At 46.1% G+C, this 26123-nt stretch overlaps 1 protein-coding gene across 2 annotated transcripts in view; it reads right to left on the bottom strand.

The window, feature by feature from the left end:
• The window catches only part of LOC142492507 (uncharacterized), a 66087-nt gene that overhangs the window by 30560 nt on the left and 9404 nt on the right, over window positions 1-26123 (bottom strand). The window contains exons 2-3 of one of the 2 annotated variants that reach the window (XM_075595194.1): window positions 3425-3703; window positions 3030-3143 (exon numbers count right to left, since the gene is read on the bottom strand). In XM_075595194.1, coding sequence (XP_075451309.1) covers window positions 3030-3143; window positions 3425-3623 — 313 coding nt within the window. In that variant the 5' untranslated portion in view covers window positions 3624-3703. Of the gene's footprint in view, window positions 1-824; window positions 1034-3029; window positions 3144-3424; window positions 3704-26123 lie in introns of those variants that run through there. The other variant, XM_075595196.1, reaches the window with a different exon arrangement.

Raw genomic sequence — 26123 nt, 5'->3', positions numbered from 1 at the left:
ATGGGGGGGGTGGGATAGAAAGAATTGGGGGGTAGGTTCACTTATATTATACATTGGTACTAATAACATTGTACATTTTGTGATCTTAATATTTGTCTTATGCACATTCGAGCTTTGGACTCAAAACCTGATTGTACAACATTTGAGTTCAGCCCTGTCTGTAAACTCTTAAAATGCCTCGATGTGCCTCTCCTCTCCTCCCGAGGCTAACCCCTCAATCACTACTACCAGAGAACATCCTTGGTTTTGGACCTGGGACCGGGCAGGGGGCTTTGGATGGAATGGTGGGGGGTGAGGTGTGGGCAGAGGGGAGAGGGTGGACAGGGAGAGGAAAGAAGCGGGGAGGGGTGGGAGAGGATGGGGGGGGGGGAAGGGGGAAGGAGGGAGGGGAAGAGGGGGGAGGGGATGAGGGGGGAGTGGAGGAGTGGGGGGGAGAGAAACATGGTAGCCATATCGGGGGGGGGGGTGTCTCTTGGGACCACTTATACCATAATTTAACATTAATAACTTTGTCTTTTTAAGTCTGTAACTTACATTCTGATCTTTCATAGGTTCGACCAACAACTTATTTACACCTTTTGCTTCATATAGACTTTATATAGACTTCAGCAGCTTATTCTCGCACCACTCCCCCGGAACAGGACCCCCAAGCATCCTCATATTAGCTTAACTTTGGCATGCGTCCGAAAGGAGTTCAGAGACCCAAGGGGCCACTGGATAGGGGCAGGGGCGGGTCCCGAGGGCCCCTAGGCAGGAAAAGCGGATGGCGGTTGCCCGTTGTTGTCTTAATGACCTATGGGGAGCGTGTCGCGAGCGGGACAGACCTGTCGTCAGGATGCAGAGTTGGGAGCCTTCGTCTCGATCTACCAGAGATCCACCACTCCTCTCTGCATCTCGTGTAGGATCTTGTCCTGGACCCTCCGGATCGAAGACACAGGACCTCGGCTCTCGGAAGCCCCCCCCACTCATCAACATGAGGCGCCGGGTCTCCCCGGGCATATCTCCCCTCCGGAAATTTGGAGCGGTTCTCATCCGCGGGTCACGAGCCAGAACTCAACCCCACTCCCCCCCCCCCCCCCCCCCCACAAAAAAATCACCTCCAGGGAACCTCAGGTTGGACCCACTCCTCCTTGCCGCCGCCCCAACCGCAAGGGATCCAGCCTCCAGATCACCACCTGACAAGTATCGCCCCTCAAGGGTAGGAAGGGGAGTGGGGGCAAAGCAGAACGGGAAAGAGAGGGCAGCGAGGCAGGGAGCGGATGGGGGGGGGGGGGAAGCTCAGAGGGGGGAACTGAGCAGAATCAGGAACAGGGCAGGGGGGGGTGGAGGGACCAAGAGGGCGACCAGCACGTCAGGGCTAGCATCCGGAGGCCGGGACGAGAACAGAGAGAAGGGGGATGTGGAGGTGAGGCAAGGCAAGGAAGGGAACGGTGGGAAGGGGAAGCGCTCCCCCTCTGGTCGGAGGTTCCCAGGTAAAAAGATACCTGGGGGGCCAACGAGAGACCCAAAAACACGGGAGACCAAGGGCTTTGGTGGAACAACTTGATCATGTCTCCGGTACCTCAGGGATCCGGGAGAGGCTGCGAAGTACAATCCAGGAGGGAGGGGTGGTTTTCTCTTTTGGCCCCTGTAGTGATCATTTCTTTTCCTCTTTGTTGTTAGTACTCTGTGGCTCTGGGGGTTCTTTGGGAGGCTATTCTTTCTGAGGCCCTAGGGGGGGCCGATGAGTGCTGAGACCTCGGCTCTCCTCCATTTTCCATACCCGAGAGGCCCAGTGATTTTAGGAAGGAGGGTGCTTCTTCTGGTCTTGAGATGGTTCTGAATTTACCATTTCTCTGGACTATCAGCTTAAAAGGGAAGCCCCATCTGTACCGAATTCTTTGATCATTTAAGATCCCGATTAATGGTTTCATTTCGCGCCTTCTTTGGATGGTGGCTCTGGAAAGGTCATTGTAGACTTGAAGGGGCTCGTTTTGGAAGATTATTTCCCCCTTATCTCTACTCGCGAACATCAACTTTTCTTTAATGGAGTAGGAGTGCATTTTAATGATGACGTCTCTCCTCCTCCTAGGGTCCTCTGAGCGCGGGCCCAGGGCTCTGTGGACGCGATCCATCTCCAAGTCCCTGTGGTCCAGATCCGGAATCAGAGATAGGAACAGTTCTTTCAGATAAGCTCGGAGGTTTTCAGTACTTATTTCCTCCGGGATATTGCGAATTCGAATATTTTGTCGCCGGTCCCTATTTTCATGATCTTCAATGGTTTCTTTTAGGGTGTTTATTTCGTGGCCCAAGCGGTTTATCTCATCACCTGCAGACGATTGTGAGAGCATTCTCTCCTCCAGCTTGGTCTTTATAGGGTCTGTGCGTCCTGCCAGTTTTGTCCTAACACCTTTAATGGCCGTTTGTAGATCCTCCTGGAAATTGTGCCTCATTTTGGAGAACAGTTGCTCCAGGTAGACTTTCGTTACTTCTCCTCCTTCCTCCCGTGGTCGGCTTTCATTAGCGCGCGTTTGGGTGAGAGTCCCTGGCGCGCTTTCCTCAGCGCCATCTTGGGAGTCCTGGTTTTCAGTTCCGCGGCCCGTCACTCGTTGTGTGCTCGCACAGAACTTCGCTATGTCTTGGGTAACCGCTTTTTTCGGTCTGTTCGCCATCTCTGGGAGCTGCCCTAATCAGTTTGGAAAAAGATTGCTTGTTTTACGTCGGTTTTATGCTCTTTCAGATCGCTTATAGGCAGAGGGTCTTGGGAGCTCTTCCCTCAAGCGACCATGCCGGGGTGACGTCAACGGAAGGCTCCAAACAAACTGTTTTTAAACACCGACAAGACTAACAATGGTATTTGGGACCAAGTCTACATTTTTAAAGCTTCCAGTGACTGAGCTCCAGATCAGAACACACGCTAAAACCATCCTAACTCCTGTTACTAGTTTTACATACCATAGTTTTAATGTTATTTTCCCCAATATTGTATCAATTTCCGTCCATTTTCAAACACATTGAATAAAGACAGGTGCGGATATAAGGGTACTTACCCCCAACAGGTAATGAATGTATTTCCCTCTTTATCGGGGGGAGATGTTCCTCAGCGTTCGGCTCTTCTTTCTCTGACTTAATCTCTAACCTCTCCGGTACAATCCCTGGGAAACCTGGCAATAAGAAAGGGAAATGCCCCATGTAAAGCTGGGAGTGGGGCTCTTATAGTGCTATCACCTCCTCCGATATTGGGGTAATACCCGTCGGGAAGAAATGTCTCACTCGCCCTTCTGGCAGAAATCCCTTACAGAGATGGGACATGAGATGTTACCTGCTAGCGGCTCTATAAGAACACAAGATTAATTAGTTTGGGTGTGTGACTCACATAATGCAAAATACCCCGATATTCCCACCGTGCAGATCTCAGCGCCCCCACAATATCTGCTATACTCACTTAGTACGCGGGGATCCATGCCGGTAGTGGGCAGCGCCCCTCTGTCCATGCTGGAAGTGGGCAGCGCCCCTCTGTCCGTGCTGGTAGTGGGCAGCGCCCCTCTGTCCATGCTGGTAGTGGGCAGTGCCCCTCTGTCCATGCCGGTAGTGGGCAGTGCCCCTCTGTCCATGCCGGTAGTGGGCAGTGCCCCTCTGTCCATGCCGGTAGTGGGCAGTGGTTCTCTGGGAGGTGCTGAGATAGGAAGTTCCTTGGTTTATATTTGTTGGGTGACAGCTGTGTCTGTATAAAAGAGAGGAAGAAATATCATGATAATAATAATAATCTGTTTTCTTGGACAAATATACAGCATTTAGTATAAGATTTCAAACCTTTGATTATTAACATAAAGTAATCCCAAAGGCATCAGAGAAGACAGGGGCAATATCTTACCCAACGGGGAATATGGGGGGGCCCCTGGCTCCCTAGGTGGAGGGCGCTGTCGCAGCGAGCTTACCCTCATTGACCAATCAGAGCATGCACAGTGATGGGCCCAGTCCCTTTGAGGGCCGTCCTCGGAGAGAGGGAAATATGAACCAGCGAGACGACGGGCCTAAGACCCAGGCCCCACTCCCCGGTTTCAGCTCCATGCTTCCCGCAGAGCGAGAGGCCTTGCTGCCGGGGGAAGGACAATGCTCCGGCTTTGGTGTACTCTGCCAGCAGGCGGACGCGTCTTCCACCAACTCCCCACTGTCCCACAGCACATGGCCCAGTACAATGACCAGCCCATTGTCTCGTTGTGTACCTGCCACTTACCCTAGCCAGCTTGTCTCCCGGAGATGGCACAAAAAGCCCAGCACTGGGTAGCCATGTTGACAGGCAAGGGCAGCCAGCTTAACCTTTCTTACAGCGTCACAGCGGGATTTCCTCCATCCCACCATTATTTTCTCTAGTGACCTCCAGTTTCTCACATTCAGCCGCTTTGTACCGGGCAGGAACATCCTGCAATTCCACTGAACCAGAAAGAGACTTCAGCTCATTTTATTTAGCCAAAGAAAGCCAATGTTTGGGCCGGACACAGCGGCCTTCATCAGGGTTTGGCCCCCGCTAGATAAAGTGCGCTGTGTCCGGCCACACGCTGCTTTCCTTTAGCTTAATAAAACTGCCTGAAATAGCCGCCTGTTGTGCCCTCCCCTTCCTATTATAGGATTATTATACGGGCCCTACAGGGAAACCCCTCTGGGGAAGTGAGCACGGACTATTGCTACGTGATATAACTTGTATAAGGAGAGCCTGGGAAACCCCCATGTCTGTGCATATTTATACCGATCCCGTCACAGCCGTAATAACACACAGCACGTATATCTCTGTCTCCTCTGTGAATCTGCCCCAAGATTGTGTGATCGTCCCTAATGACCTCTATCACCCAGACTGGGATATACTCCCCAGGACCTCTGTGTATATATATACGGTATATCTTTTCTTACCTTTAACGCACCCTCTCACTATCCGAGAACCAATATTAGGGGAGGGGGCTGTGTCAGGACAAGCACATGAATAACACACAGGGAGCAGCCAGAGGACACCGTACCCCTCCCAAGTCTCAGGTCCCCCGGATTACACACAAACAGCTCGGTTTAGGAAATACAGGGGCATGAGTTTCCCAGGTGTAACCCCTTAAACATGTCTCTGGCCTTAGTTCTCTTTGGTCCGAAGGGGGATTGTCCCTTTAAAGGAAGAAATTATTGTTACGTACAACATTCCCTCATCTGCGCCTCCCTACATATCGCACTGATCTCTCGTTATGTCCCTGCTCCTCCCTACATATCGCACTGATCTCTCGTTATGTCCCTGCGCCTCCCTACATATCGCACCGATCTCTCGTTATGTCCCTGCTCCTCCCTACATATCGCACTGATCTCTCGTTACGTCCCTGCGCCTCCCTACGTATCGCACTGATCTCTCGTTACGTCCCTGCTCCTCCCTACATATCGCACTGATCTCTCGTTATGTCCCTGCTCCTCCCTACATATCGCACTGATCTCTCGTTATGTCCCTGCTCCTCCCTACATATCGCACTGATCTCTCGTTATGTCCCTGCGCCTCCCTACGTATCGCACTGATCTCTCGTTACGTCCCTGCTCCTCCCTACATATCGCACTGATCTCTCGTTATGTCCCTGCTCCTCCCTACATATCGCACTGATCTCTCGTTATGTCCCTGCTCCTCCCTACATATCGCACTGATCTCTCGTTATGTCCCTGCTCCTCCCTACATATCGCACTGATCTCTCGTTATGTCCCTGCTCCTCCCTACATATCGCACTGATCTCTCGTTATGTCCCTGCTCCTCCCTACATATCGCACCGATCTCTCGTTATGTCCCTGCTCCTCCCTACATATCGCACCGATCTCTCGTTATGTCCCTGCTCCTCCCTACATATAGCACTGATCTCTCGTTATGTCCCTGCGCCTCCCTACATATCGCACTGATCTCTCGTTATGTCCCTGCTCCTCCCTACATATCGCACTGATCTCTCGTTATGTCCCTGCTCCTCCCTACATATCGCATTGATCTCTCGTTATGTCCCTGCGCGTCTCCTGCGCTCTGTCCATAACCGTCTCCTCTCCATCCCTTTCACCTCTACTGCTCTCTCTCTCTCTCCCCTTAAACCCTTTCCCAAGGCTTATGCAAGGCCGAAGGGCATATATCACCCATGGGACTCCCCTAATCACTGTAAGTACTGTGCCCCGAGGACACGCTGCTGCTAGTAACCAGTTCTTAAATAAAAAAAGTAGTAGAGCCATTCCAATACTAACCAAAGTCAGGGAAAAATGTGTCCACTCCCAATTAAGCGATTACTATACCAAGACAAATGTCCTTAGCCAATTCCAATCTGGCTTTCGCCCCAAACACTCCACCGTAACTAGAGAGGTAAGAAAGTTAGGGTGCTCAAACCCAGAATAATTCCATCCAGTTCAATAAACAATAAATCCTTTAACCCTGGAGATACCAGTGGGAGTGGGTAGGCAAATATAGACTTATAAGTATCAATGTCAGCAGTCAAAACTTAACTATAAGAATCTAATACCAATGAAACCCACTGTCATCTCCAGGGGTGGTTGATAGGCGTGCCAGCCATGAAGGATCCAGAATCCAGGTACAGCCAGAAGAAAAAATGAATGGCGCACAGCCAGGGAGCCAGGTGTGGAGTAAAATTGCTCAATAATGAGTTCCATTAGTTTGAATCTATACGGCAGTTGCTATTAACTAAATACATAATTATCCCAAGTTGCTATTAACTAGAAGTATAATTAATTCAGTTATATTATCCATGTTGAAGAAAATAATTCTTGATCATCAAATGAGATGTTAAATATGCAAAGGTGGATTTTTATAAGGGGAGTATACAGTTGTTTTTCCTCACCCTTGGGGATTTTGATTAGAAGACATATTAGAAAAGGTCTTGATAATTGTCTATTTTGTTTTTAATATTGTTTGTATATATAGTGTAAGAGAGATGTTGCACAATGCATAATGCATAATGTAGATATGGTTTGGTATTTTTATATAGGGTGTCTATATGTGTCACATTGTATGTCTTGGTTATATGGGATTGGCAGTAATAAGGCTTACCATTCACAACAAGTATATGTAAGAATTTGTCTCCATATTAATTTGTTCTTGTTGTGTGTTTTTAACTAGTTTTTTTCGTCAGCTCTAGTTCTACTGCTGCGGCCGAGTTTATTCGAGCATTTGCCCGTTCTCGGCCGCAGCAGTAACCTGGCGCACGCTGCCGGGTCCGCCGGGTCCCCCGGAACCCCCTGCCGCCGTCCCCCACATCGCGGGACACCAGGGCTCCCTCGGGGAGCCCTGGACGCGCGTGCAGGGGGCGCAGGCTCCCGATGACGCGTGACCGCGCAGCACGCTGAGGGAATGCGGCTAGCACGCCGGGGCATCCCCCGGCTTGCGGTGCTAGCCGTGTTGCAATAAAGTGTGTCGGTAGTGTATGTATACTGTTCTGGCCCTTAGTGGGAGCGCAGTGGACTCCGCCTGATTGGTGCAACATCGTCTGCTCAGCACATCCATTGGTGATGCAGCGATGTGCATCAGCCTATCGGAGACCCGAGGTGACGTCACTGTGGGCAAGAGCAGAGACAGAGACTAGGCGAGTCATGTTTGGCCTCAGGTTTCAGTCTGGGCATGCGCGGACAGTGGCTGGGGGCGGTTCGCATCCACAATCCATGGGGCTGTTGGCGCGGCGCCGCGGGTGACGTCACGCGCATGCGCACTGGATCTGCGGCGTAATTTTGCACAGATTTTTTTAATTTGTAGATAATTAACTGGGTATTTAAGGTGCCTTATTCCAGTTCATCCCATACTCCTTGATAAAGGACCCGTTGGTCCGAAACGCGTAGGAGGTCCCTGTCTTTGTCCCCTAAGGGGGTATACTTGTCTCTTTTCATGCACTAATAAAGAAACAGCAATTTTACTCCACACCTGGCTCCCTGGCTGTGCGCCATTCGTTTTTTCTTCTGGCTCCACCGTAACTACCCTGCTAAAAGTTTGCAATGAAATCCAGTGTGGAATGGAACGGGGACAACTCACTGGTGCAGTATTCCTAGATTTTGCGAAGGCTTTTGACACCGTTGATCATGCTATCCTGCTTAACAAACTCCAGTGCTCTGGAATAGGGAAGCACGCTTTAAACTGGTTTCAGTCCTACCTATCAGGTAGATCCCAACATGTGTCCATCTCATTCTCTAACTCCAACCCCCTGGAGATCACCTGTGGTGTCCCTCAAGGCTCTGTTCTGGGGCCCCTACTCTTCTCAGTGTTCATCAATGATCTTCCTACAGCTTGTAAGGAAGCTTCAAAACAAATGTATAAAGTTGACACAATCCTATATGCACACAGCCATAGCCTCTCCGACCTTGAACACATACTTCAGTCTGACTTTTTGAGACTTGAAAATTGGATTTCCCAAAACAAACTGGTACCAACAATAACAATGGTATTTGGGACCAAGACTATATTTTTAAGGCTTCCAGTGACTAAGCTCCAGATCAGAACCAACGCTAACACCACCCTAACTCCTGTTACTAGTTTTAAATACTTGGGCATATGGTTTGACTCCCACTTAACATTTGGGATTGTAGTGAAAATGGGGGTTATCCGCGCATTAATAAAAGGCAGTATGCTCGGCTGGTTACCCCTATTTCGTATTGGGGATGAAGGGGTTAATTTTATATGCTGTTCCCATGTACTGTACCATTTTCCCCTCTATGCATAGTTGTCCCCTTTTTGCAGGCTAGTCACTACCTGCAGTGCTGAATAACAGGAGCCGTTCCATTAAGACTGCTAATTTAGGAACGGAGTGAGCCAGCACCCTGATTTTTGGTGTGCAGCCTCAGTGTAACCCCCAAGCACACACATATTAAAAATATAACTTTGTCAAAAGTGAAATATATATTTTTGATAAAGTGCCTTTCTGTTGCAGTTTTAAATGTACCGGCAGGATGCTATTTTTTCTGCCTGCCTTTGTAATGCATTAAGGAACAAATGTTATGCCTACATGAGCCCCCTGTTGAGGTGATGCCTCTGGGTCTGGGGACGTGTGGGGGGATGAAAGACCCCAGAGTCTTAAAGTGTGACTTAACCGTGATGCCTCCGAGTAGCAGATCCTGTTACTCATCCTGGATATTTCACACCTTGGGACCAAACTCCAGACGTTGTGTCCCAAGAAATGAGTGGCCCCTTTTTACTCAGCAGTGCTACCAAGCTGCTTACTGAGCATGCTCAGAGCTACCCGGGCTAGCTGTAGGATTTTCCCACGTTACATGGCAGACTCTGATAGGAGGAAGATAATTCCTTGCCAATGGGATGAGGCTAATGTAAAACTCCAAGGGCCCCTGTCCTCAAAGGAGGTCTGTAACCCTCATTCCTGTGGTTGTTACCTGATTTCTTCAAGCAGATAAGATCTAAGTGCAGCGCCTGCAATTCCAGAACGCAAGGGGTTAAAAACATCGCAACCAGGAAACGAGCCCTGCTTCAGGATTCCGTTAGCCCTGGGGATTCCAGAACGAACCCCAAAGAACCAGAGCGAAGATTTCCTTTTACACGGACTTATGGGCCTGGCATCTTGCGCCCTTTGCAAACGGACTATTTAATTTAAAGGGACATTATTTCTGTGCTTTTTTTGTTCACTGGACAATTTATCCTGTTCCTTATCCCAGTAAGTGTAATTATTAAGTGTATTCTAAGGTTGTCGTGTATCTGTCTATCAAGGAAATAAATGACAATTTATTTTGCTCAACTTGTATGCTCAATCTAAACCCAAAATATAAATGTGCTGGTAATAGTTGTGTCCATCGTGACAGTGATGCACACTGATACCCTGACATCCAAAACCTATGCCAAACTAGGGGTACTTTACAGGAACAAATCCTCCCTAAGCCTGCTGGTCAGAAAGCGTATCGCACAGCAGATGCTAATGCCAATTATCGACTATGGAGACATAGTATATGGCACGGCACCCCAAACCCACCTTAGCAAACTTGACACCCTCTACAATTCAATTTGTCGTTTTGTTCTCCAATGCAACTACAACACACATCACTGCGAAATGCTCAAAGAACTAGATTGTCCATCACTCGAGTCTAGGCGCAAAGTTCAACTTTCCTGTCTTGCCTTCAAATTCTTTCTGGGCAAGCTACCCAGCTACCTGAACAAGCTCCTCACCCCTACCACATGCAGCACTTATCACCTGAGATCTGACTCCAAAAGACTGTATATAGTCCCAAGGTTCAGCAAAGTATCCGGCCGCCCCTCCTTCTCTTACCGTGCACCCCAAAACTGGAACAACCTACCGGAGACTCTCACATCCACCACCAGTTTAAGTTCTTTCAAATCTAAGGCTGTCTCACATTTTAATCTGGTCTGTAACTGTGACATACGCCTATACAGGTAGTCCTCGTTATCCAACGTTTCACTTTACAACGAATGGCATATCCAACACTTTACAATGCAACTCTAAGGGCCGTTTTTCGACGCTGGAATGCATTATCCAACGCTCACCGCCACAGATTAACATGGGACTCACTTTACAACGCTACTTCCAGAGCGGATTCCGTTGGATAACCGAGGACTGCCTGTAATATATGTTATCTCTAACTGCGCATGCAACGTCTTGTATACAATGTATACCCTGTTCACTTATATAACTGTATTTGTAACCATGCATTATTTGTCATCTTAACCCTATGCCCAGGACATAGTTGAAAACAAGAGGTAACATCAAAGTGTAACATTTAAGTATGTGTGAACTGGATTCTACTATCAATTTGCAAGATCCTAAAATGTAATTAACAATTTGGTGTGGCTGTTCATTAGGCAGACCCCTCCCTTAATTATTAGTCAATGTGGCTGTGTTTTAGCATACTTAAGGCAGGATACCTTGGCTGTGAGCCAAAAGGCTGTGTGTAACATCAAAGTGTGTAGCAGAGTTAATCTTGGAGTTGAAATTGGAAGTGAAGATTGAGGAGGATCCGAACTCTACACAACAACTTTACAATTGTGAGAACTTTACTTTCTAAAAGCTGTGATTATTTGTACTCTTCCTGTTAGGACCAGTATGTCAGGCCAGAGTCTGCAGTCATGTTAAGCTTCCATTTTGTATGGTCATAACTAGTTAAGATTCTGTAGTCAGCCTTTTTGCTGAAATATAATTCATAAATGCACTCAGTTTCTCTGCTAAATTGCATTTCATTCTTCCTGGCCAGAATATTACTAGATACTTTTGTGTGGTCAATTTCCTGGTGTTTTAGTAGAATATAATAGAATGGTTCTCTGCAAGAAGCAAGGTAGTGAAAAAGTTGCTAAGACTCAAGGTCTCTTTTGATAACAGACAATGAATAAGCTATGTATTTAGACAATTGCTTGTATTGAAAAAAGACACGTCTCAAAAGTCACGCCACTAATATGTCCTGCCCCTAAATCACGCCTCTAATCAAAGCTACGCCCAGGACACGCCTATGATACGCCTCTAACCAATATCTTTTTTTAATCTGTATAAAAACCATTACCCTATGAGTAATAAATTGAGACAAAGGATTTGAAACCTGGCGTGCGTTACGTTTCATTTTGTTCGTCTCCCAGGCCTGAAAAGTTCACCGAAGACCGGAGATAACAGTTGCAGGGCGTGAAAAACTTCTCCGGGGGAGTCTGCTGCAAACGGGTGCAGATGGTGTAGTATCCAGTCACAAGGCTTCAGTGTACCTGGCAGGGGAAAAGTTCCTCTCGGTGCTGAAGCCAGGGGAGGAAATAACGGATTTTCCTTTCAGTTTTGGCGTCTAGAAGTGGGAAGTTCACAGAGGTTGTGAGAATATATGTAAATTTTTATATATGATGCTTCACCCCCTCTGGGAATTTAATAGACCTAAATTGTGACTGAAGAATTGGGATAGGCCCTTTTAAACAGAATTTTTGGTTAGAGTCCAGTAAATTCTGTGCACGACTGGACTGTTATCTCTGATCTAGCTGAACGACCATTGTATATTGTGTAAGTATAAATATTGCAATTATTTGTCATAATTAAGCTGTTTTTCTTTAAGCCACTAATGGGTGCTTGCATGAGTAAGAATGACTCTGGACGGAAGCCTAGGAATGTACAATTTTTAAATGCGAGTGTAAATCTGGTCTGATTCCTGAGGAATTTGTTGCTCAGACAGCTAGTCATTACCCGTTTGTCGAATATGCAGAAGGTTGTTCTCGGCATGAAAATAAGGCAATGTATTTACAAGGCAGAGGGCAGAATAGACGGAGATCTTATGCTGGTCCCAGAAATCAATCAGGAAGAATAGCTCAGAATAATGGCGTCTGTTGTAATTGTGGTGGTTTTGGTCATTGGCAGAGAGTGTGCCACTATCAGTGAGAAGCAGGGAAGTGCTGCTTTGCCCGTGGGGGCTCAGAGTGAAAGTCTCTGTAAAAAAAAAAAAAAAACACCGCTACCTTATGTAAAAGAGTTTGTTTGTAACCCTGATGAATTTTCTCCTGAATGATTTCTTGTGTGAGACACTGTATGGTCATGCTTATTAACATCTGTACAAAAAATATGAATATTAGTTGCTCATGATGAAATCTAAATTTTAAAAGGTTTTAAAAAAAAAAAAAAAAAGGTGTACACCGAATAAGGGAGAAATACCTCACAACGGAAGGGGAGTATATTCAGCTCGGTCCCTGGTTATAGTTTGAAAGGTTTATTCGTCCTGGCCAGGCGGATACTTTTTAAACCGGACACATTTCTTTTTGTTTGTGGTATTTCTGTCTTAATAAAAGGAGGGGCACAGCCTCTCCCTTACAGTTTAAAGAATGTGAAGCTTAAGCAGTTTATTCATGAGTAAAAAGGTAATGTAGAACTGTCTTCTTTTCCGCAAAGCAGTAAGATAACACATTTCAATTTTATTTCTACAGGATTAAGATGTTTTTGTTTAAAATGCTGATAAGAGCTCATAAGCACTGTTTGAATTAATATATTGCATTATATATGTATATAACGCCATTAATGTACATAGCGCTTCAAAAGGTGGGTGTCCGTGGTGTGAGCGGAGTGTGATAATATCTGTATTTAGCAGCATGGAGATCAGTTATTTTAGCGAGAATTGTCTCCGTTAAATAAGCAGTGTAGAAGCCATACAAGACAGGTAGGGTCAAGCTTGCTGTTTTTTTAGTCATGGTATAACTGTTGCATGTTTGAAGATATTTTGTTTAGTTTAAGAGAGGGCATAGTTAAAACGGGATAGCAATTGTATTGATGGAAGTTTGCAGGAATATGAGATTTCTTGCAGAAGGCATTCAGGTGAATGAATGAAAGAATGTTGCATGCTCTTGTTGGCATAGACTTGGTGTTTATAAGTAATTTAAAATATTCCCGTTATTTAATCTTTGAAAGACCATACAAAATGCAGTTTTAGGACAGCGTGGAAAGCTTCATATTTAACATTAAACTAACGTTAGAATCCCCTGCGTGAGGATTAATCCAGCAGTTAATATGAATTAGACAGCGAAACCCGTTATCTGTACTGTGAAATTTCTGGCTGTTTTCCCAGAAAGAAAAAAATAAAAAAGGCGCTTTGAAAATTATTATTTTTTTCTTTTTAAAGTCAGAGTGTCTTTTAAAGTGAATGCTGGCCGTGTGCTCAGCACTTTGCAAAGAGTTCAAAATTATTTGTCTATTTTAAAAGGAAAATCTTTTTTTCAGGATTTCAGGATTTTTCTTATATTATAAATGCCACAGTTGTTAAAAGACCTACTGCAGGCTTTTTCTTTTAACACAAGCAGTAAATATTTTTATAGTCACAACACATACAAATCTATTTACCAGTTTATTTTGCTATATATCAAAGCAACCTGTTTTCATAACTATTATTGTATTTTTGTATTTTTGTTCACATATATAGATAATATATGAACAAAAGAGGGGAGATACATACATAGGTTATTGAAGGTCTTTCTGAAATCCCTATAGAGGGTCAAGAACTTGATATGTTGTAAATGATACACAATGCACAGCAGGTTCAGAATTTATTATAACAATGTTAACTCCAAGAGCTGACAGGCCCCTGGTAAATAATAATAATACCTTTGCAGATGTCACAGCAAAGCAGGTAGCAAGCCGTCCCTATGTTGAGGGATATATAATATCTGCCAAATTTATCATTTTGTAACCATTTATTTGTTTTTGGGTATGTCCTGGAAATAGAGTTAAAGGACAGGGGATATATAATTGCATAAGTGAACAGGGTATATATTATATACAGGGCATTTCACATTTTTTTTAGCAGAATAGTTACAGTGGAGTGTTTGAGGTGAAAGCCAGGAGTGACTGTGGGTGTGGGACAATAGCCATGAGTGCAGGCTGTTGGGATGCTTGACTTGTGGGGCGAGTTTTAAGGTTAGTTAGTATTAAATGACTAAAAGGTTGACACCATTTGCATCAGAAAAAAAATGGCAGATGGCAGTTAGGTATGAATGAGAGTAAGTGTGTATTGGGAGAAGAGAGATTGATTTGTAGTTTGAGACAGTATTTTTGTCCCCATTTTTGAAGATTGGGACAACTCTAGCAGTTTTTCAGGTCTTAGGGATATGGCCTGCAGACAGGATAGAATTGATTATGGAAGCAATTGGTTTGGCAAAGGCTGAGGTACCAAGTTTTAGGAACTTGGATTGTAGCAAAGTCAAGTCCATATCGGTTGCTTAGTTTAAAATTTGAGGAGCGTTAATAGGGAATATCTCTGTTTAATATTGTGAATGCTAATAATAGTAGTAACCATATTAATACAAGAATTTATTTCTAGGTATAAATTCTCTCCCTATGAGACACTTACGGGATGAGTTATGACCATCAGTAGTTCAAAGTAACGAATTAAGGACTATGTTATTGGTAATAAAACAATTAATAATTATTGCATGCAACTAATATATATTTTTGAGTCTTTCTAGGCACAGGTTAAAGCTGAAAGTGCACCTACGCATGATGGGTTAATGGTCAAGCATTTTCTACGCAAGCACGCTCTTCATCCCAGATGAAAAGGCCATTTAAATACTACTCATCACCAGCATTGCAGTAAAAATTTCTTATCATCATGGATACACATCACGCACGTCAAAATAGTGCCAGCCTAGGCACAAACAGCTAATAAAGACAAAGACATAGCACCTGCAAATAAGTGTTTTGATGGACACAATACTCTCTGACCACTAATCAAGGGAGAAAGGTTATAGGCAAAAATGTCCAGGCCTCAACACACGAACTTTGAACTTTTTATTTTTACAGGTTTTTATTATTTTTCAGTTACAATGTATGCTCCATTATGTTTGTGTAAGTGGCGTCCCATAAGGATGACAAAATAGTATAATGTATTATTTGTTTAACTTTGTTTATTTTGTTTGGATTTCTAGGTTAATAGAATCTCCCTGCAGAATGATATCCCGGTGGGAGAATGCTTTATCAGTCAAACACACGGTTATGTTAATTGCTCACAGGTAGAGTTAGAAACAGAAGAGATGCACCCAATACACAAGTGCTAAAAAGTAGTCTATGGGAAGAATAAGTTTCAGGGAATTTATTCCCAAATGTAGGAGTTGAGTTACTGTATGACAGGTTTACAGGGATATCCTAAATCATACAGCCACAGACATTTACTCACTTAACCAAGAATAGGTTTAGTTTAAATTAATGACCCCGCAGAATAAAAATAGCTCTGGACTATATTTTAGCCTCAAAAGGAGGGGCATGTATGTGCCCTAGTTAAAGCGCAATGTTATGTATTTTATCCAGGATTTAGGGACCATGGGGACTTGGTGGTTGGATTGATTTGCTTTGAGCGAAGCTAGCAAATGTTTTTGTATGTGTGTGTTTGTCCTACTCATTGCTCTCTATGTATTAAGTACAGCAAAACTCTGATCTAGAAGTGCGTTGCAACCCCCACCGACGCTATGCCTCTCTGCGGTAATGATGTCGCCAGTCCCCCAGAAGAAGAGACCAAAGAAGAAATCAACTGGGCTGATATAATGGCCGGAAAAGACAGAAATGCAGTTATGCACAACTTGGACATCTTGGTCCATCAGGACTATGAAATGGTTAACTGTTCTGTTCTTTAAATAGACTGTCTCTTAAGGATATGGGGGACTGAGAAGACTGGATATGAGGAAGGTGGGAGGTCACAAAGGGACGTGAGTCAACCACAAGGAAAGGATCACAAGTCAGCCATTTTGACCAAAGCAGCCATCTTGGTCCATTTTGCCATTCTGAGTAAATGCAGTATGAAAGATGTGTGCAAGAAGAAGGTTTGTGCAGTCGTTCTTAGCAGAAATTAACCCCCACCAATTCTCACAAATAGCTGACCCTTAGATTATGTGACATATTGAGATGTAAGCCATTTTCTAATCTATAGAAATATTTAATGATATATATATATATATATATATATATATCTCTATTGGTTGTGTGCATGTGGGCCACTAAGATTGTACCCTGCAATCACACTGCCCTTTGTTATCTGGGATTCATTCTTCCCACTTTCTATGTATCTGACACGTTACCCCAAGGGAAGCTGAGAAATCGAAAAGATCTGACCAGGACCATTAGTCCAACCCGCATTGCAGCTGGGGTTTTTATACCTAGTTTAGGTGTTCTGGATCTCTATTCTAAATTAAGTGATGTTATGGTAAATATTAATGATGCTCTTAATCAGACAAGTGATGCTATTATCCGTCTGACTAATGAACAAGAGCAGATCTGAACAGTATTATTACAGAATAGAATGGCTCTTGATTATCTGCTAGCCTCACAAAGAGGTGTTTGTAAACTTGTAGGACAGAAGTGCTGTGCCTATATTGAAGATGAGTCTGGTGCTATTCATAAAGATATGGATAAGTTACAGGAAATTCAGGCAAGGATGCGTAAAGAATCCTCAGGCCTTAGCTTAAATTGGATGTCAGGACTCACTAGTTGGATCGGAGAATTGGGTATGAAACTTCTCTATGGTTTTATTGTAGTGATTAGTATAATCGCAGCAATTTTTGTTATTTTTCACTGTGCTAAGTGTGCAATGCTTTCATTTGTCTCAAGGAAACCTTCAGTTTCATCTCACGCCATGTATGCAACTAATAATTCATATGTGGCCATGAACAGAGTCTATGATACTATTGGTCCCCATAAGGCCATAGTCATTGAGAAGCGTACCTAGTAAGGGTATTTGTTCTTTTAGAGAACAAAAAGGAGGGATTGTTAGGACCAGTATGTCAGGCCAGAGTCTGCAGTCATGTTAAGCTTCCATTTTGTATGGTCATAACTAGTTAAGATTCTGTAGTCAGCCTTTTTGCTGAAATATAATTCATAAATGCACTCAGTTTCTCTGCTAAATTGCATTTCATTCTTCCTGGCCAGAATATTACTAGATACTTTTGTGTGGTCAATTTCCTGGTGTTTTAGTAGAATATAATAGAATGGTTCTCTGCAAGAAGCAAGGTAGTGAAAAAGTTGCTAAGACTCAAGGTCTCTTTTGATAACAGACAATGAATAAGCTATGTATTTAGACAATTGCTTGTATTGAAAAAAGACACGTCTCAAAAGTCACGCCACTAATATGTCCTGTCCCTAAATCACGCCTCTAATCAAAGCTACGCCCAAGACACACCTAGTATACGCCCAGGACACGCCTATGATACGCCTCTAACCAATATCTTTTTTTATTCTGTATAAAAACCATTACCCTATGAGTAATAAATTGAGACAAAGGATTTGAAACCTGGCGTGCGTTACGTTTCATTTTGTTCGTCTCCCAGGCCTGAAAAGTTCACCGAAGACCGGAGATAACAGTTGCAGGGCGTGAAAAACTTCTCCGGGGGAGTCTGCTGCAAACGGGTGCAGATGGTGTAGTATCCAGTCACAAGGCTTCAGTGTACCTGGCAGGGGAAAAGTTCCTCTCGGTGCTGAAGCCAGGGGAGGAAATAACGGATTTTCCTTTCACTTCCTATCCTCCAATAACTGGGAAGTCTCTCCTCCCGTATCTCACTATGCCCTCCCTATTTGTTTTTCTGTTTACTGTTTCCTCACTCCTTTGTGAGCATTTCTGTTCTCTCCAACTTCCCCACTCCACCATTATTTATACACGTCTCCCAACAACTTCTTTACCCCTCAATAAAAAACACCCACACAAATCCTCTATTCACACCCTTTATCTACTCCTTCCTGCTGCTGGGGATCTACCCTAAGCCTGAACCCAGACATACACACCTGATCTTACCCACACCTCCCTGCCACCTCTTCCCCTGTAAATGGTGTTAAATGAAATGGTTAACACTGACTAACCTTAAAACTCGCCCCACAAATCAAGCATCCCAAAATCCTGCACTCATGGTTACTGTCCCACAGTTACTTATACCACCCATTGTGGCCAAGCACAGCCATCTACAGCATTTATTCCCTCCCCTGCTGTCTCTGTATGTTTCCCCACAAACCTCTTAGATTGTAAGCTCTTCGGGGCAGGGATTTTCTTTCCCATTGTCTGACTTTTACTGCACTTATTGTATTATAATTCCCTGTACTGTATTCTTTGTGAAGCGCCGAGTACACTTTTGGCGCTGTATAAATAAAGACATACAATACAATGTATTAATGCTGTGAATATTATAAATAAAGACATACAATACTGTATTACTTCCTGGTAAAACATTTTAGAAATAAAATGCCACCTCTCCCCGGGGTGTGTGTCCTGACACCTCAGTGCTCACAGCTCCATACACATGTATGTAAGAGACACATATAGAGGGGTACAGCTGATATGTGAGTATATTGCAGGGTTACCTGCTCCTTGCTGCTCCCTGTGATTACCCCCTGTATCCCCCCCAGCACATTAGTGTCTGTGCCAGGCTGCAGCTCCCATACACATGTATGTAAGAGACACATATAGAGGGGTACAGCTAATATGTGAGTATATTGCAGGGTTACCTGCTCCTTGCTGCTGCCTGTGATTACCCCCTGTATCCCCCCCCCCAGCACATTAGTGTCTGTGCCAGGCTGCAGCTCCCATACACATGTATGTAAGAGACACATATAGAGGGGTACAGCTGATATGTGAGTATATTGCAGGATTACCTGCTCCTTGCTGCTGCCTGTGATTACCCCCTGAAATCCCCAGCACATTAGTGTCTGTGCCAGGCTGCAGCTCCCATACACATGTATGTAAAAGACACATATAGAGGGGTACAGCTGATATGTGAGTATATTGCAGGGTTACCTGCTCCTTGCTGCTCCCTGTGATTACCCCCTGTATCCCCCCCAGCACATTAGTGTCTGTGCCAGGCTGCAGCTCCCATACACATGTATGTAAGAGACACATATAGAGGGGTACAGCTGATATGTGAGTATATTGCAGGATTACCTGCTCCTTGCTGCTCCCTGTGATTACCCCCTGTATCCCCCCAGCACATTAGTGTCTGTGCCAGGCTGCAGCTCCCATACACATGTATGTAAGAGACACATATAGAGGGGTACAGCTGATATGTGAGTATATTGCAGGGTTACCTGCTCCTTGCTGCTGCCTGTGATTACTCCCTGTATCCCCCCAGCACATTAGTGTCTGTGCCAGGCTGCAGCTCCCATACACATGTATGTAAGAGACACATATAGAGGGGTACAGCTGATATGTGAGTATATTGCAGGATTACCTGCTCCTTGCTGCTGCCTGTGATTACCCCCTGTATCCCCCCCAGCACATTAGTGTCTGTGCCAGGCTGCAGCTCCCATACACATGTATGTAAGAGACACATATAGAGGGGTACAGCTGATATGTGAGTATATTGCAGGGTTACCTGCTCCTTGCTGCTCCCTGTGATTACCCCCTGTATCCCCCCCAGCACATTAGTGTCTGTGCCAGGCTGCAGCTCCCATACACATGTATGTAAGAGACACATATAGAGGGGTACAGCTGATATGTGAGTATATTGCAGGATTACCTGCTCCTTGCTGCTCCCTGTGATTACCCCCTGTATCCCCCCCAGCACATTAGTGTCTGTGCCAGGCTGCAGCTCCCATACACATGTATGTAAGAGACACATATAGAGGGGTACAGCTGATATGTGAGTATATTGCAGGGTTACCTGCTCCTTGCTGCTCCCTGTGATTACCCCCTGTATCCCCCCCAGCACATTAGTGTCTGTGCCAGGCTGCAGCGCCCATACACATGTATGTAAGAGACACATATAGAGGGGTACAGCTGATATGTGAGTATATTGCAGGATTACCTGCTCCTTGCTGCTCCCTGTGATTACCCCCTGTATCCCCCCCAGCACATTAGTGTCTGTGTCAGGCTGCAGCTCCCATACACATGTATGTAAGAGACACATATAGAGGGGTACAGCTGATATGTGAGTATATTGCAGGGTTACCTGCTCCTTGCTGCTCCCTGTGATTACCCCCTGTATCCCCCCCAGCACATTAGTGTCTGTGTCAGGCTGCAGCTCCCATACACATGTATGTAAGAGACACATATAGAGGGGTACAGCTGATATGTGAGTATATTGCAGGGTTACCTGCTCCTTGCTGCTCCCTGTGATTATCCCCTGTATCCCCCCAGCACTTTAGTGTCTGTGCCAGGCTGCAGCTCCCATACACATGTATGTAAGAGACACATATAGAGGGGTACAGCTGATATGTGAGTATATTGCAGGATTACCTGCTCCTTGCTGCTCCCTGTGATTACCCCCTGTATCCCCCCCAGCACATTAGTGTCTGTGCCAGGCTGCAGCTCCCATACACATGTATGTAAGAGACACATATAGAGGGGTACAGCTGATATGTGAGTATATTGCAGGATTACCTGCTCCTTGCTGCTGCCTGTGATTACCCCCTGTATCCCCCCAGCACATTAGTGTCTGTGCCAGGCTGCACCTCCCATACACATGTATGTAAGAGACACATATAGAGGGGTACAGCTGATATGTGAGTATATTGCAGGGTTACCTGCTCCTTGCTGCTCCCTGTGATTACCCCCTGTATCCCCCCCAGCACATTAGTGTATGTGCCAGGCTGCAGATCCCATACACATGTATGTAAGAGACACATATAGAGGGGTACAGCTGATATGTGAGTATATTGCAGGGTTACCTGCTCCTTGCTGCTCCCTGTGATTACCCCCTGTATCCCCCCAGCACATTAGTGTCTGTGCCAGGCTGCAGCTCCCATACACATGTATGTAAGAAACACATATAGAGGGGTACAGCTGATATGTGAGTATATTGCAGGATTACCTGCTCCTTGCTGCTCCCTGTGATTACCCCCTGTATCCCCCCCAGCACATTAGTGTCTGTGCCAGGCTGCAGCTCCCATACACATGTATGTAAGAGACACATATAGAGGGGTACAGCTGATATGTGAGTATATTGCAGGGTTACCTGCTCCTTGCTGCTCCCTGTGATTACCCCCTGTATCCCCCCCAGCACATTAGTGTCTGTGCCAGGCTGCAGCTCCCATACACATGTATGTAAGAGACACATATAGAGGGGTACAGCTGATATGTGAGTATATTGCAGGATTACCTGCTCCTTGCTGCTCCCTGTGATTACCCCCTGTATCCCCCCAGCACATTAGTGTCTGTGCCAGGCTGCAGCTCCCATACACATGTATGTAAGAGACACATATAGAGGGGTACAGCTGATATGTGAGTATATTCCACGGTTACCTGCTCCTTGCTGCTCCCTGTGATTATCCCCTGTATCCCCCCAGCACATTAGTGTCTGTGCCAGGCTGCAGCTCCCATACACATGTATGTAAGAGACACATATAGAGGGGTACAGCTGATATGTGAGTATATTGCAGGGTTACCTGCTCCTTGCTGCTCCCTGTGATTACCCCAGTATCCCCCCAGCACATTAGTGTCTGTGTCAGGCTGCAGCTCCCATACACATGTATGTAAGAGACACATATAGAGGGGTACAGCTGATATGTGAGTATATTGCAGGGTTACCTGCTCCTTGCTGCTCCCTGTGATTACCCCCTGTATCCCCCCAGCACATTAGTGTCTGTGCCAGGCTGCAGCTCCCATACACATGTATGTAAGAGACACATATAGAGGGGTACAGCTGATGTGTGAGTATATTGCAGGGTTACCTGCTCCTTGCTGCTCCCTGTGATTACCCCCTGTATCCCCCCCAGCACATTAGTGTCTGTGTCAGGCTGCAGCTCCCATACACATGTATGTAAGAGACACATATAGAGGGGTACAGCTGATATGTGAGTATATTGCAGGATTACCTGCTCCTTGCTGCTCCCTGTGATTACCCCCTGTATCCCCCCCAGCACATTAGTGTCTGTGCCAGGCTGCAGCTCCCATACACATGTATGTAAGAGACACATATAGAGGGGTACAGCTGATATGTGAGTATATTGCAGGGTTACCTGCTCCTTGCTGCTCCCTGTGATTACCCCCTGTATCCCCCCCAGCACATTAGTGTCTGTGCCAGGCTGCAGCTCCCATACACATGTATGTAAGAGACACATATAGAGGGGTACAGCTGATATGTGAGTATATTGCAGGATTACCTGCTCCTTGCTGCTCCCTGTGATTACCCCCTGTATCCCCCCCAGCACATTAGTGTCTGTGCCAGGCTGCAGCTCCCATACACATGTATGTAAGAGACACATATAGAGGGGTACAGCTGATATGTGAGTATATTGCAGGATTACCTGCTCCTTGCTGCTCCCTGTGATTACCCCCTGTATCCCCCCCAGCACATTAGTGTCTGTGCCAGGCTGCAGCTCCCATACACATGTATGTAAGAGACACATATAGAGGGGTACAGCTGATATGTGAGTATATTGCAGGGTTACCTGCTCCTTGCTGCTCCCTGTGATTACCCCCTGTATCCCCCCAGCACATTAGTGTCTGTGCCAGGCTGCAGCTCCCATACACATGTATGTAAGAGACACATATAGAGGGGTACAGCTGATATGTGAGTATATTGCAGGGTTACCTGCTCCTTGCTGCTCCCTGTGATTACCCCCTGTATCCCCCCCAGCACATTAGTGTCTGTGCCAGGCTGCAGCTCCCATACACATGTATGTAAGAGACACATATAGAGGGGTACAGCTGATATGTGAGTATATTGCAGGGTTACCTGCTCCTTGCTGCTCCCTGTGATTACCCCCTGTATCCCCCCCAGCACATTAGTGCCTGTGCCAGGCTGCAGCTCCCATACACATGTATGTAAGAGACACATATAGAGGGGTACAGCTGATATGTGAGTATATTGCAGGGTTACCTGCTCCTTGCTGCTCCCTGTGATTACCCCCTGTATACCCCCCCAGCACATTAGTGTCTGTGCCAGGCTGCAGCTCCCATACACATGTATGTAAGAGACACATATAGAGGGGTACAGCTGATATGTGAGTATATTGCAGGATTACCTGCTCCTTGCTGCTCCCTGTGATTACCCCCTGTATCCCCCCAGCACATTAGTGTCTGTGTCAGGCTGCAGCTCCCATACACATGTATGTAAGAGACACATATAGAGGGGTACAGCTGATATGTGAGTATATTGCAGGGTTACCTGCTCCTTGCTGCTCCCTGTGATTACTCCCTGTATCCCCCCCAGCACATTAGTGTCTGTGCCAGGCTGCAGCTCCCATACACATGTATGTAAGAGACACATATAGAGGGGTACAGCTGATATGTGAGTATATTGCAGGATTACCTGCTCCTTGCTGCTCCCTGTGATTACCCCCTGTATCCCCCCAGCACATTAGTGTCTGTGCCAGGCTGCAGCTCCCATACACATGTATGTAAGAGACACATATAGAGGGGTACAGCTGATATGTGAGTATATTGCAGGGTTACCTGCTCCTTGCTGCTCCCTGTGATTACCCCCTGTATCCCCCCCAGCACATTAGTGTCTGTGCCAGGCTGCAGCCCCCATACACATGTATGTAAGAGACACATATAGAGGGGTACAGCTGATATGTGAGTATATTGCAGGGTTACCTGCTCCTTGCTGCTCCCTGTGATTACCCCCTGTATCCCCCCCCAGCACATTAGTGTCTGTGCCAGGCTGCAGCTCCCATACACATGTATGTAAGAGACACATATAGAGGGGTACAGCTGATATGTGAGTATATTGCAGGATTACCTGCTCCTTGCTGCTCCCTGTGATTACCCCCTGTATCCCCCCAGCACATTAGTGTCTGTGCCAGGCTGCAGCTCCCATACACATGTATGTAAGAGACACATATAGAGGGGTACAGCTGATATGTGAGTATATTGCAGGGTTACCTGCTCCTTGCTGCTCCCTGTGATTACCCCCTGTATCCCCCCCAGCACATTAGTGTCTGTGCCAGGCTGCAGCTCCCATACACATGTATGTAAGAGACACATATAGAGGGGTACAGCTGATATGTGAGTATATTGCAGGGTTACCTGCTCCTTGCTGCTCCCTGTGATTACCCCCTGTATCCCCCCAGCACATTAGTGTCTGTGCCAGGCTGCAGCTCCCATACACATGTATGTAAGAGACACATATAGAGGGGTACAGCTGATGTGAGTATATTGCAGGATTACCTGCTCCTTGCTGCTCCCTGTGATTACCCCCTGTATCCCCCCCAGCACATTAGTGTCTGTGCCAGGCTGCAGCTCCCATACACATGTATGTAAGAGACACATATAGAGGGGTACAGCTGATGTGTGAGTATATTGCAGGGTTACCTGCTCCTTGCTGCTCCCTGTGATTACCCCCTGTATCCCCCCCAGCACATTAGTGTCTGTGCCAGGCTGCAGCTCCCATACACATGTATGTAAGAGACACATATAGAGGGGTACAGCTGATATGTGAGTATATTGCAGGATTACCTGCTCCTTGCTGCTGCCTGTGATTACCTCCTGTATCCCCCAGCACATTAGTGTCTGTGCCAGGCTGCAGCTCCCATACACATGTATGTAAGAGACACATATAGAGGGGTACAGCTGATATGTGAGTATATTGCAGGATTACCTGCTCCTTGCTGCTCCCTGTGATTATCCCCTGTATCTCCCCCAGCACATTAGTGTCTGTGCCAGGCTGCAGCTCCCATACACATGTATGTAAGAGACACATATAGAGGGGTACAGCTGATATGTGAGTATATTGCTGGATTACCTGCTCCTTGCTGCTCCCTGTGATTACCCCCTGTATCTCCCCCAGCACATTAGTGTCTGTGCCAGGCTGCAGCTCCCATACACATGTATGTAAGAGACACATATAGAGGGGTACAGCTGATATGTGAGTATATTGCAGGGTTACCTGCTCCTTGCTGCTCCCTGTGATTACCCCCTGTATCCCCCCCAGCACATTAGTGTCTGTGCCAGGCTGCAGCTCCCATACACATGTATGTAAGAGACACATATAGAGGGGTACAGCTGATATGTGAGTATATTGCAGCGTTACCTGCTCCTTGCTGCTCCCTGTGATTACCCCCTGTATCCCCCCCAGCACATTAGTGTCTGTGCCAGGCTGCAGCTCCCATACACATGTATGTAAGAGACACATATAGAGGGGTACAGCTGATATGTGAGTATATTGCAGGATTACCTGCTCCTTGCTGCTCCCTGTGATTACCCCCTGTATCCCCCCCAGCACATTAGTGTCTGTGCCAGGCTGCAGCTCCCATACACATGTATGTAAGAGACACATATAGAGGGGTATAGCTGATATGTGAGTATATTGCAGGGTTACCTGCTCCTTGCTGCTCCCTGTGATTACCCCCTGTATCCCCCCCCCAGCACATTAGTGTCTGTGCCAGGCTGCAGCCCCCATACACATGTATGTAAGAGACACATATGGAGGGGTACAGCTGATATGTGAGTATATTGCAGGATTACCTGCTCCTTGCTGCTCCCTGTGATTACCCCCTGTATCCCCCCAGCACATTAGAGTCTGTGCCAGGCTGCAGCTCCCATACACATGTATGTAAGAGACACATATAGAGGGGTACAGCTATGTGAGTATATTGCAGGGTTACCTGCTCCTTGCTGCTCCCTGTGATTACCCCCTGTATCCCCCCCAGCACATTAGTGTCTGTGCCAGGCTGCAGCTCCCATACACATGTATGTAAGAGACACATATAGAGGGGTACAGCTGATATGTGAGTATATTGCAGGATTACCTGCTCCTTGCTGCTCCCTGTGATTACCCC

The sequence above is a fragment of the Ascaphus truei genome, chromosome 4, assembly GCF_040206685.1.
Source record: "Ascaphus truei isolate aAscTru1 chromosome 4, aAscTru1.hap1, whole genome shotgun sequence".
NCBI classification, from domain to species: Eukaryota; Metazoa; Chordata; class Amphibia; order Anura; family Ascaphidae; genus Ascaphus; species Ascaphus truei.
The sequence above is the reverse complement of the archived record's forward strand: the minus strand, read 5'-3'. Positions and strand labels throughout refer to the sequence as shown.